At 55.7% G+C, this 13,234-nt stretch overlaps 1 protein-coding gene across 1 annotated transcript; it reads left to right on the top strand.

Annotated features, from left to right (window-relative positions):
- The first annotated feature begins 7,769 nt into the window (after positions 1-7,769).
- Positions 7,770-13,005, top strand: SLC32A1 (solute carrier family 32 member 1). The gene is made up of 2 exons (XM_081034686.1): positions 7,770-8,862; positions 11,104-13,005. The coding sequence occupies exons 1-2, from the start codon at positions 8,470-8,472 to the stop codon at positions 12,289-12,291; spliced, it is 1,581 nt and encodes a 526-aa protein (XP_080890812.1). The 5' UTR covers positions 7,770-8,469; the 3' UTR covers positions 12,292-13,005.
- Positions 13,006-13,234: the final 229 nt, after the last annotated feature.

Below are 13,234 nucleotides of genomic sequence, written 5' to 3'. Positions count from 1 at the left end.
AACTCACATCCTATCCTGAGGAGGTGGAGAAGCTGCTGGGCTGATTAGAACACACACACACACACACACACACACACACACACACACACACACAAGGATTGTGCTGTATTGAAAGATCCTACTTGAACACAGAGGAAAAGCCTCTTCCATATTTTCCTTTAGACTCCACGTGCAGCTTTGTGTCCTGACCAGTTTAATGACGAATGTCTCACCACTTCCTCCCATTGCCAGGACACAGTTTTAGGACAATCATTTTACCCCCATTTAACACATGAGAAAACTGAAGCTGAGAGACCCTGAGTCACTTGCCAGACTCACTCAACCAGGAGTGGCAGAGTTGACTCCAGAGCTGAAATCTGAACCAACGTGCCCCTCCGGCTGTCTCTAGAGCCACTGGTCATGAGACCAGCCGTGGTACCCTCAGTGCCTGGCAGGCAGTGGGTGGAACAGCCCTGGCCCCCTACTGTAAAACAGCAAGCCCCTCCCCCTGCTTTTTCTCCTCCCCACGGCCCAGCTCTGCTCAGAGCTATTAACCAGGTCATGCTGGCTTGTCCCAGTCCAATAGTTCCCTTAATTGCCTTTTTATAGCATGCCATACAACTGTTCATTACGCTGTCATATTTCCCCTCGAAGGCAGCAGTGGGGGAGCCGAACCGAGGATGGAGACCCATTCAGGTGGCAGGGGCTACGTGTGAGGCACCAATGTGTGAAGCTTATTTTCTACTTGGTCAGAATGAATTAAATGCATGCTTCTCACACTTGAGTAATACATGAACCACTTTTAAAGAGGAAAAATAAATCACAGCCCCCTCCCAACCACTGATGAATTATTTTTATTACGATTTTACTAAAACATGTACAAACAAAAAGCTAGGTAGAAAGCCTTATCCTTTTAAGCTCTGCACAACTGGGCAATGTATCAGTGTGATACAAAGAAAGCTACAAAATCAGAAACTTCAAAATACCACGATTAATTTAATGTGATGGATGACGTGTTGCTAAAATGAAATCGCCACTTGCACAGCCAGCTCGGTTCTGTATGCTTCAGCATTTAGCCCCCCTCTGTTCTTTTGTTATGAGGCCCATGGCAATTAAAGCAGTATTTGCTCCTCCAGGAGATCTAGAATCTGCTGGTAGGTTTTTTTAGATATAAAATAATAGAAAATTGACCAATTCTGAGCGAGCGTTCACACACCCCAGGTTAGGAAACAATCCATGTCCCAGGCACCTTTATCAGCAGGGCAGGGCTAAGCCATGCTGTGGGAATAGCCATGTGTTCTTGAGGCTGGAAAGCCCAGGACACAGAGCCCAGCCCTCTGAAGCCAGACCTCACCCAGACTTTAGTGGCACCCACAAGCCATGTGCCTGCCCGTGCTTCACCACCCCCCTATCCCAGAGGAGTTGCCCAGAAGTCAGCAGGAAGATGAGGGTCACCTGAGTGGACATATACACTGGTCAGTGTAGGGAGAATGCCTGAGAGCAGACATGGAGATCTGTTTGGCCAGTGAGAGCCAGGTCTGGATGGCAGCCCCTCCCGGGAGCTCAAGGCCCAAGCCCTTCCTGGCAGACTCACCTAGAGGACTAAGGTTATACGGACAGCTCTGATCCTGGATTGGCATCCTGGGTCCACCATTACTTAGCTCTGAAACCACAGGCAAGTTACTTAAGCTTTCTGTATGCCAGTGTCCTCATTTGTGAATGGACAAGAAGCCAACTCTAGCTCACACGGATTCTGTAAGTCAATGAGGAGAGAAAACACGTAAAGCACTTAACCTAGAACCTGGCGTACAATAAGTATTTGTTAAATGTTACCATTGGTATCTCACCTGACTCCATTTCACAGAGGAACTGGAAGAGAAAGAAACTTCTAGATTGGGCTTTCAGGCTGGAGGCCATGGAGCCATTGTGGGTGGGCTATAGAGGATTTGAAATTCTGTGCAACATTTTGTGTGTGCTTCTGGAAGAGAAGATCTTCAGCCTCATCAGATGTCCAAAGGAGTTGGGACCTAGAAGAATCTTTGGCCACTTAGTGGTGGTCAGGGGCTGGCAGAGGCACTCAGTGTCTTAGCTCGAGGGCCATAACAAAATACCGTTAACAAAATAGGTTGCTCACACAACAGGCATTTATTTTCTCACAGTTCTGGAGGCAGGAAGTCCGGCAGGGTCGGTATCCGGGGAGGACTGCCTTCTTGGGCTGCACATGGCCACCCTCTCACTGTGCCCTCCAGTGGCAAAGAGAGCGAGCAAGCTCTGGAGTCACTTCTTATAAAGAGGACGCTAATCCTATTGAATCGGGGCCCCACTCTTAGGACCTCATTGAACTGTAATTACTTCCTTAAAGGCCCTTTCACCAAATACAGTCCCCTTGGGGAGTGAAGGCTTAATACAATGTATTTAAAGGATGGGGGACACAATTTGGTCTATTCTAGATTTGTGTGAGGGAAGATTTTGAGCAGTCAAGGCAAACTCTTGATCCTTCTAAGCAAGGATCACCCCTAGCTCCCCTGGCCCTACTAATCCAACACCTCCTCATCATTGCCCCTCCCACCTTCCCTTTTCCCCTCCCCCCAGCTTGTGCCCATCCAACACCATTTTCCCATGTTCAGTCCTGTGGTCCTGGCCTGCAGCTTCCTAAGATGACCATGGACTAACCTAAGGATTGTAGGAATTTAAGGAGACAATCCCTAGTGCCTGGCACACAAAAAGCACTCGGTAAAGGTTAGCACTGCACCAATGTGTTGGAAGGTCCAGGAGGTCAGACAGCAGCTGCTTTGCACTCCTGGAGTCCAGGGTCCTTGTCATGTGACTCACTGGAGTCAGTGCCTCCATGATGGCTGTCTCTCCCAGTTGATATAACCAGTGACCCACAGATTCCTAGGGATGCAGGCTGGTCTTGAGAGGAGTCCCTGAACCTCAGGGTGCACCCCAAGACCACTCTGATTGAAAATCACATCTCACAAGTGTATGTATGACTGGCTTTCAACTATGTATGAGGTGATGTGAGCATAAAGGGAAAATCCATTTGGAAGAGCTACAGAACTCAGAATTCAGAGCTGGATTTTGGCCATTGTGTATGTGTGTTTCCTCAACCAATTATACTAAAATTTCATGGGCAGGGGGGAATGGTTTTGTGACATTGATTTAATTCAACCCACGAGTGTTTATTGTCTACAGTGTGCTGGGGACCCAGCGGGGAATCGGGCCACTGTGCTCTCTGCTTCCCAGCATACTAGGAGGCTGTGTTCTCAGGAAAGAGCAGAAACCAATGATCTAACCCACCAAGTCTGGTCCTGGGCTCCTCTTGGAAGCAGTTCCAGGCAACTTCTCCTGGTTTTAAAGGCTGCTGAGGGCCAGGCCTGGGTCCCGATGTCCTCTGCTCCGTTGGCCATTTTCAGAGCCATCTGCACAGAAGGTTTGACCCTTGAAGCCCAGAAGTCATGAAATCCAGCCTCCCTGGCCCTGAGGTGGGACCTCCCTGGACATGGGCTCCCTGGACAAGCAGAGGCAGAAGGCAGAAGAATCAAGGTCTTTGTCCTGGGCCTGGGCTGTCCCCTTGGAGCCCTCAGCCTTGCTGTCTCTCTCCTCCTTTGTGCCCATGGCATCGGAAATTGAGTTCTGGTTTGGGGCAAGGTGGGCATGACTTTCTCCAGCTGCAAGGAAACCTCACCAAGGCCCCAGCTTGAGGTGTGGAGGGTGACTTATAGAGCCAGTGACTGTCCTCTCAGCAGGAAAAGACTCACAGACAGAACTTGCTCTGGAAAAGGAAGAGGAGGGGGTCTGTCTGTGATCACTCAGCCCCGAAATGATGCTCATGATGTTCGCTTTCCAGGCCATTAATTCAAGGGCTCCGTGCCCCACCCCCATGTTGCTGCCTGTTCTGGGAGATAAGCCCAGTTCTATTTAACCCTATTTATTCCCCCCAAGTGGATTCCATTTCCATTAGCCAGGCCTTTAACCCCTTGAGTACTGAAGGCATCAAAAATAGATCGATCTCAGGGGAGAGGGGTATGCTTTTCACCTGGGCCCAGGCCCAGAAGACAGTCTTTGCTTCCTGGGGCGTGGCAGGAGTCCCGGGAGACCCTCATTCTCTCCCGTGGGGCAGCCCAGGCCTCCCAAGACCTTGTGTGGCCCTGGGAAGCGAGCCCCCACTCCCACTCCCAGATTGGCAGTAAGGACAGCTCTTGCTCCCTCACCACACACTCGCCCAGTTTTGCTCCGCGCTCATTTGCTTAGTCACAGATCTGCGCTCTGACATTGGCCAGAAGAAAAGCTGTAGTACCTCTGTCTCTTTTGTGCTCTGCTGGCTGGTACCTCTGCCTGGCACGTCCTGCTCTGTCTTCCTGCTGTCCTCTTCCAGCATGTTCCTTTTTATGTCACCTCTGCTTTGTTCTCTCCTCTTCTCCCCTTCAGTGATTACACAGAAGTATTGTTTCATTTGTGGACGCCTGTTGGTCTCAGTGTGAATGTGTGTACGTGTGTGTGTTCCTGTGTCAGTGCGTGTGTGCCTCTCCATGTATATGCCTGTGCCTGCACTACTGTGTGTCTCAGCCCGGTATCCTGGGATTCTGCCCACGGGGGTGGATCTACGGTTGTGTCTGTCCTGGTTTCTTTGTGTGGCAGGCAGTCTTGGTACAAATCTGCGTGTGTCTGTCTGTGTGCTGGCCTATGCTTGACCTGTGTGTGTTGCTCTGTCAATTTGTGTAAATCTTCCCTTGTGCTTGAATCTGTGTGCTGGCCCTCATTTCTTGGTGCATCTGTCAGTTGGCTTGTCATTCTCTGGATGTGAGTGTATTTGTGTATGTACATGTTGTTTCAACTCAGGGGGCCAAGCTGTTGCAAATTCTTCTCATGAGGGTGCCCCTAGAGGAGCTGTTAGGAGAATTCAGAGGTTGATGGTTTCACCAGAGCGGAGCCCAGCTCATTACCAGCTAGGTAGGTCGTCCTGTTTGTCTCCTGGGGCTGCCTGCCAGGTCCCCTGCCCTCTGCCTGACTCCTGACTTCCATTCCTTTCCCTTCAGGTCAACGCAAAACTGAAGGGGTGAGGACAGGGAAGTGCAGCAAAGACAGAACTGTGTACATTCCAACTTACTCTGACTCTCAGACCTAATCGCCGGCTTTTTGTTGTACACTGACTTTTCCCCAGACAACAAGAAATGGCCATTGGGTATAGTAACAACAACAACAACAATAACAATAATAAAATAATTGCTACCACATATTGCTACCAGTTAACATGTGCTAGACATTTTATCTGCAAAATCTCATAGACTGCTCTCAATCTGAAGCCATTATTATTTTCACATTTTAGTGATAAGAAGTGGAAGCTGAGAAAAGTTAAGTGGTCCAATGTCACACAGCTGGTACATGATGGAGCTATGACTTTCCAAGAAGGGGTGAGTTGCTTGGGAGTTTGTCACCCAGGAAAGGAGGGAAACAGAGGCATTCTTCCCCCAACAGTTGGCCTCTAATTACAGCCAGGAGTGGAGCCTGATTTTGAATTTCATCTCTTTTGACAGTGAGGTGGCCAGACACCAAACAGGGAGAGGGGCTGGAAGGACAAGACAAGGTCACGGAGAGGAAGGCACAGGAGAGGCATCAGGATTCCTGGGTCCTAGCCTGGCTCTACCCTGGATCTCTGTGACCTTGAGCAGGACACCTTACTGCCAGGCCTGGGTTTGTTTGTCTGCACACTGAGGATGGAAGTGAGACTCTGTGGGAAGGTTTTAGGGATGGTTTAAGCATCACAGAAAGGATGATTGGATTAAATGCTCTCTGAAGGTCCCCTGAGACCCAAGAATTGAGGTGGAGAACATAGACAGGGACCATACTTGCATCGTCTCAGTGACTCCCATGACAGCCAGAAGAGAGCCACATGCATAGTAGGGCTGTGAGAAGGTTTGCTGAATGAATGAATAAATGAATGAATGATTTCTCACTACCGAAAGAACTTCACAGCCCACCCTGGGTCCTACAGCAGTGACTATCAGAAGGGAAAGGAAAGAGAGGGTAAGCACTTTGGATCCTCATAAAATCCATGAATCGGCAATGACCAACTGATACATGTATGTCATTGACACTCATCAGAGAAGGCCGCAATGGTCATCTTCAGGTCTGGGTGTGTATAAGGAAACATTAGGGAACCCTAGCCTCTGCCCAGATCATCTGGTGGGGACCTAACAAATTTCACCAGGAGCAGAAGGGGAGGGGATGAGGATTTGGAGGTTGAGATCTTTTTCTATAAGAATCTGGGGGAGGGGAGTCTCTCTCCTCCAGCATCCTGGGATTGGGGTAGGAAGGCTCTCTATATAGCGCAAATCTCTGGGATGGGAGGTCAGTTCTATTTCAAAGCCTCTTTGGAGGAGAGAATCTCTGCAGCCGGAGGAAGGATCTCTGCCTGTCTTTGTTCTGAGTTCTATCATGGTTCTGAGGGTCTGTGTTTGGGGAAGGGCTTGATGGAGAGCTTTCCTTGTCATAGTGGCTGGGGGGGGGGGCGGGTATCCTCAAGTTAGGAGTAGGGTTTCTGCCAGGAAGGCTCTTTGGGGGAATTTTAGGGGTATTTCTATACTGGGGTAGAATTAGGAACATCTCTGTTCGATGTGGTGAAGGTTCCCTAACTGGAAAGGAGCTTCTGGGAGACTGGTGGTGGGGGTGGAGGGGAAGCCTGACTTGGCGTGGCAGCTCCAACTCGCTGGTCAAAGCCCTCAGGCCGCCCTACTTGTGCGCTGACCTGAGCTAATCTAGAAATCCTGCAGTGGAGGAGGAGACTGGGGTTCTCAGAGAGTCAGGGCCTGGGGACGGGGGAGGCTGAGAGGCTCTTTTCCTTTCTTCAGATTCTCCCCACCCCACGCCACCCCTGGTCACAGCCTCTAGTTTTCCTACACCTGGGCTGGGCCAGTCAGGTAGCAAGCGCTACTATTTACCGCTTAGGAGGGGTCTGGGCGGGAGCCCAGCTGGGAAACACAGGCCGGGACCCATCGGACTCTCACGGAGACCCCACAACTACGAAAGGACTCACGCAGGCAAAAGCGCAGGCAACCCATTCGGAAACACATTAAGGTGCACACACGAAATCCAGCATACAAGTTCTGCACACGCACAGGCTTAAATGTGCACAAAACTACGCGTGTACAGAATAAACACGGCTACCAAATCTCACCCTCAGAGTCCACTCAGTTCTAGCCCGCAGCATTACCTGATACAATATCAGTCTTTGTCTCTTAATCTTGCACGCGCACCCACGCGCCCCACTCAACAGAAACAGTCTAGGTTTTCACTGCGCCGGCGGCCGCGGGGCGAGCAGGGCCGAAACGCACTGCGCGCCTCTGCCCCGCGGGCCCGCTGCCCGCGCGTCTTTCCTCCGCGCGGGACACCGGCCGCACCCCGCTTTCGCAGACGCGTCTCGAGGCTGTCGAGAGGTGCCCTCACCAAGTCCTGCCTCCTTCCAGACCCCTCAGACGAAAAGAAAGCGAAAAGCCAACCTTTCGCTTCTATTCTGCACGCATTTGAAGAGCGGTTGGTGGCGAACGACCCGCAGAATCGCTTCCATCGCGGCGTCCAAGGACGGGCAGAAACAGCCCCAGAGGCCGAGACCGGGGCTCTTTAGGTTGGTCCATGCCGGACACTTCCGCCTTCAAGGTGGGCTTACGGCCAGGTTTAAGTGCCAATGATGGGTGCCATGGAGAGAGATCGACGGCCAGACGGCCCGCGCCGCCCGACACAGGTAACTGTCCTGCTGCCTTTCGGGTTGTCTAGACCGGTCCTTCGCCAGAGGAGCTGGGGCCGAAAGGCTCCCAGACTCTGAAGGGGGAAATCGAGGACGCGGGACCGCGGGAGTCAGCGCGCTCCCCCCTCCCTTCCTGCGGCTGTGAGGTGGGAAGGGCCAGGATGGGAGCTTAGCACCTCCCCCAGAAATGCAGCACTGCAGCCCCCACCCGGCCCTCTGCACCCCTTCTTCGTACGCTCCCTCCCGCTGCCTTCCCTTGGGCACCCTGCTGCCCCTCTCAATTCTCCCGAGTCCCTCCGTGCCCCCTTTCTCTTCCCCTTGCCCCCTCTTCACGCCCCCTGCCTGCGGGTGTTTCCCCCTCCCCATCCTGCCCCCCCACCGCCTGATTCCGAGAGGCGGGAGCGTATTGGGCTGCGCACGGGTGGGGGCGCCGCACCAGCTTCGCGTAGCGGCTCTGACGCCGCCGCTGCCGCCGCCGCCGCCCTCCGCAGCCCAGCCCGCACCCCGCGGCAGCTCCGCAGTGCACTCACCGCCACAGCGCCGCCAGCCCCGCTTCCCGCCCGCCGGGTCGACCCGAAGCGAGCCTCCAACGCCGGCCGAGAGGGTCATGAGCCAGAGCGCCCCGGGGCGCCGTGGGGAGAGCGAGCGAAGATAGCGGCTTCGTGCCCCCCTGGCCCTCGCCGCCTCGCCGCGCGTCCCCCGCGCTCCCAGCCCCTTCTGTCCTTGCCTTGGTCCCCGCCGCCGCCATGGCCACCCTGCTCCGCAGCAAGCTGTCCAATGTGGCCACGTCCGTGTCCAACAAGTCCCAAGCCAAGGTGAGCGGCATGTTCGCCAGGATGGGCTTTCAGGCGGCCACGGATGAAGAGGCGGTGGGCTTCGCGCACTGCGACGACCTCGACTTTGAGCACCGTCAAGGACTGCAGATGGACATCCTGAAAACCGAGGGCGAGCCTTGCGGGGAAGAGGGCACGGAACCGCCCGTCGAGGGAGACATCCATTACCAGCGCGGCGATGGGGCTCCCCTGCCGCCCTCGGGTTCCAAGGACCAGGCCGTGGGGGCTGGTGGCGAGTTCGGGGGCCACGACAAACCCAAGATCACGGCGTGGGAGGCGGGCTGGAACGTGACCAACGCCATCCAGGTGAGCGCGGGATTCCCAGCTCTGCCTCCTCCCCACCCCACCCACCCCCCATCCCCCGCCCTCCAGCTCTGCACACGCGGCTCTACCCGCTCCCGTACCTGGGATCTCCCTTCCCCCATCCCTCCCAGCTCTGCGTGGAGATCTACGCCCCCAGGCGGTGTCTCCCTCCAGGAACCGCACCACCTCCGGAGGCCCCAGGCGCTGGAAGGCTTTGCTTTGGTTCGGTCAGGGACACCTGCCCTGAGACCCTGCAAAAGGGAGGGAAACCGGAGGAGGGGAATGGGGAGGGGAGAGGGAGAAAGAAAATCAGGATTGCAGGCAATGGTATTGTCTGGGACTCCGGAATGGACTCACAGCTTCATTTTCGGGAGGAACTGAGACGGGAAATTCGCTGAGCTGGGAGTCTCCTCCCCCCGACACACACGCATATACACGCGCGCACGTATATAGACAGGCACATATGCCCACAGCCCGCTTCCCCCACGAACAAACGTCGGTTACAGGTGTACATGACACGCATCTATATAGAGACCACAGGATTATCCCCAAATGCACCTTCCTCGTCCCTACACCTCCCACACATAGCTGTACTTACCAAACACACACACATGCACAGATTCATGTAGAAAGGATCCAACCCGCTCTCTCAGGTACAGCCCTGTTGGGGACATACTGGTGTACACAAGCATACGTACACACGTGCCCACACAAACACATATGGTCCATGGAACATCAGCCTATGTTCAGATTCACCCCTCTCGTCCGAAATCCCGGCTACACCGCAAAGAAGAGATTAGCTCCTCTGCGGGTGACCCTGGCGAAGCCGCCTGTACATGCTCTGAATGGCCCGCCACCCCTTCACCCTTATTCTCAACGCCCACCCTCCCCTCCCCACCAGGCGGCGCCGGACTCCTCCCGGATTGGGTTTGAAGTCTGCACAACGACCCAGGGAGCTGACCCTGGCGGGTAGGCCGCGGCTTGCGGCGCGGAGGAGGCCTCAGCCCATGGCGCCCCCGGGCCCTGCGGCTTGGTGCCCGCGGCGTCCCCGGAGCTCACGGTCGTTGGGGCGGGCGCAAACGTAGGTTTCCCAGGAGCGGGAGGCCGCGGCGGGGTTGCTCAGGGACCCGGGCTCTGCGGGGCTTCGCAGGGCCCTGCGTACCAAGGGGCCTGACCCGAGGCGCCTCCCGCTCCAGAGCCGGGCAGACGGCCTTGCGGAATCAGGGACTCGGGGCCGCTGTTGCCTCGGTTTCAATCTGAGCCTTCTTCCGGAGCGTCTTTGAAGACCCCGTTTCATAGGCCGACTGGGAGGCCAGGACGGGAGGCTGCAGGCCTGCAGGCCTCGGAAACCCTGGATTTCGTTAGCTTTTCTTCCCCATATTCTAAACCTCCTTCCACAGCTCTGCCCGCTGGATCCCGCTGGTTCTGGTTACAGAATCCCGCTGGATTTAGCTTTTCACGCACAACTGGAGCTTTCCTGTAGGCCCCTTGTGCTTGCCTCTACCCTACCACTTAATCCCCTTCTTCGGGCTCAGCCCCTCCGACCCAACTCCTGCCGTGCCCCAAGACTCCCTGCCTCCAACCCTGCCTCCTCTCCCCGAGCCTCGGCCTCACCCCTTAGAGCCCTTCGCAAACACCCTCAGGTTCCCTCAGTTCTTGCTTCCTCGCCCAGCAGCCAGCTCCTCTTCCTCTCTACCCTCTCTTCTCCCTCCCACTCCGGCCTTTAATGTTTCCTTTTCTGGTTCGGCTTTTGGGCACCCGAGTTTCCCTCGTTCGCTTTCCAGCACCACCGTTGCAGCCCTACCTGAAATCCCGTGCTCCCTCTTCCAAGTGGCTCAGGCCCAGCTTTCTCAGAGTCCTTTCTGGCCACACCCCTTCCAGCACCTTCCCACCTCCTTCCGCGTCCCTACTTCTGATTCTGTCCCTAGGAAACACCCCTCCCTGAGTATCTCCACCTTCCCCTTCTCGTCTGTGGCTTGACCTCACACTCAGCCCCTTCCCGCCCCCCCTCCAGCCATTAGCGTGCCTTTCCTTATCTGTCCTGTCCTTAAACACCTCCCTCTCCATCTCCGACTCAACACCTAGTCTCCCCATTAATCCTCCTTGCTCCCCCTTTCCAGCCTGCCCTTCACCTCTCCTCCCAGCCGCTTAGGCCCAGCGCTCACACTCCTTAGCGCCCCCTTCCGGCTGCAGCCCAGGCGGCACGGGCTGAGCTCCGGGTCTCGTTGCCTCTTCGCTCCGCAGGGAATGTTCGTGCTGGGCCTGCCCTACGCCATCCTGCACGGCGGCTACCTGGGATTGTTCCTGATCATCTTCGCCGCCGTGGTGTGCTGCTACACGGGCAAGATCCTCATCGCGTGCTTGTACGAGGAGAACGAGGACGGCGAGGTGGTGCGCGTGCGGGACTCGTACGTGGCCATCGCCAACGCGTGCTGCGCCCCGCGCTTCCCCACGTTGGGCGGCCGCGTGGTGAACGTGGCGCAGATCATCGAGCTGGTCATGACTTGCATCCTGTACGTGGTGGTGAGCGGCAACCTCATGTACAACAGCTTCCCGGGGCTACCCGTTTCGCAGAAGTCCTGGTCCATCATCGCCACGGCGGTGCTGCTGCCCTGCGCCTTCCTTAAGAATCTCAAGGCCGTGTCCAAATTCAGCCTGCTGTGCACTTTGGCTCACTTCGTCATCAACATCCTGGTCATCGCCTACTGCCTGTCGCGAGCGCGCGACTGGGCCTGGGAGAAGGTCAAGTTCTATATCGACGTCAAGAAGTTTCCCATCTCCATTGGCATCATCGTGTTCAGCTACACGTCGCAGATCTTCCTGCCTTCGCTGGAGGGCAACATGTATCAGCCCAGCGAGTTCCACTGCATGATGAACTGGACGCACATCGCCGCGTGCGTGCTCAAAGGCCTCTTCGCGCTCGTGGCCTACCTCACCTGGGCGGACGAGACCAAGGAGGTCATCACGGATAACTTGCCTGGCTCCATCCGCGCCGTGGTCAACATCTTCCTGGTGGCCAAGGCGCTCTTATCCTACCCGCTGCCCTTCTTCGCGGCTGTGGAGGTCCTGGAGAAGTCGCTCTTCCAGGAAGGTAGCCGCGCCTTCTTCCCCGCCTGCTACGGCGGCGACGGCCGCCTCAAGTCCTGGGGGTTGACGCTGCGCTGCGCGCTGGTGGTCTTCACGCTGCTCATGGCCATCTACGTGCCGCACTTTGCGCTGCTCATGGGCCTCACCGGCAGCCTCACGGGCGCCGGCCTCTGCTTCCTGCTGCCCAGCCTCTTCCACCTGCGCCTGCTCTGGCGCAAGCTGCTGTGGCACCAAGTCTTCTTCGACGTCGCCATCTTCGTCATCGGCGGTATCTGCAGCGTGTCCGGCTTCGTGCACTCACTCGAGGGCCTCATCGAGGCCTACCGAACCAACGCGGAGGACTAGGGCGCGGGGGCAAGCGCCCGCGCTCTTCCCTATACCCACCCTCCCACCCCCACCAGCCCCGTGTGCCCTGCCGCCGCGCTTGGGAAGCCAAGCTTTAAACATCTCTGGTTCCTAGTTTCTGGTTATTGGGGGTGGGGGGTGGGAGGGGATAGGGATCCACAATCCATCGCGTCTGCGTTTCTATTGTCCTTTCTTTTCCGCAACACCCTGGTTTCGGGGGAGATGAATTTTTGGGCAGGGTTATCTGTCCTTCGAAGGGGGGCCCCGACTCTTTGGTCCCTGCCACCGAGGGACGTAGGAAGAGAGGGAGAGGGGGCGCAGCTCGCAGGCGCAGAAACTTGACCTTGGGGGGACATTTCACAGCCATCCAGTGCTCGGAATCTGCAGCGTCCAGCCATTTCCTGCAAGAGCGCTTCCCATTCCGGAGACATTTCAACCCTGCAGCGGGAAAGGCTGGCCGGGAAATCCGTTTCGGATGGGAGATTTCCTTCGTTGAAGCGGGGAGGCCAAAAGCCACGACGGGGCCGGCTTGCTTGCCGGTTTTCAGGAATCCAAACTCATCTTGTGCAATTTATCAGGTTGTGGAACTGTTCTACTGTGTGTGTGGTGTGCTCGTGGTGAATAAGATGAAATGTGTATCAGAAAAAAAAATCTATCTCTACTTTAGAGTGCGGTGCATAATTATATCCGCAAATAAAGAAACAAAGGTGTCCGCGGTCTCGTGTCAGTTCTGCGTTTTGAACCCGCTGGGATCCCTGCGCGCTCGCTGGCTGGGGGTGGGGGGTAGGGGGTGGGGAGGGAATCTCTGGTCGGTCTGGTGAAGCAGGTGGGGGTGGAAGGAGCAGCTATATGTAGTTAAAGGGTCCGGGGAAAGCTTTAGGGAGGAAAAAGGATGTTGGTCTACACCAAGGCGAGGCTCTGAAGGTGCCCAGGGGACTCGGGA

Source organism: Rhinolophus hipposideros, assembly GCF_964194185.1.
Source record: "Rhinolophus hipposideros genome assembly, chromosome: 22".
Lineage (NCBI taxonomy): Eukaryota > Metazoa > Chordata > Mammalia > Chiroptera > Rhinolophidae > Rhinolophus > Rhinolophus hipposideros.
Note: the sequence above shows the minus strand (reverse complement) of the source record. Positions and strands in the feature narration are given on the sequence as shown.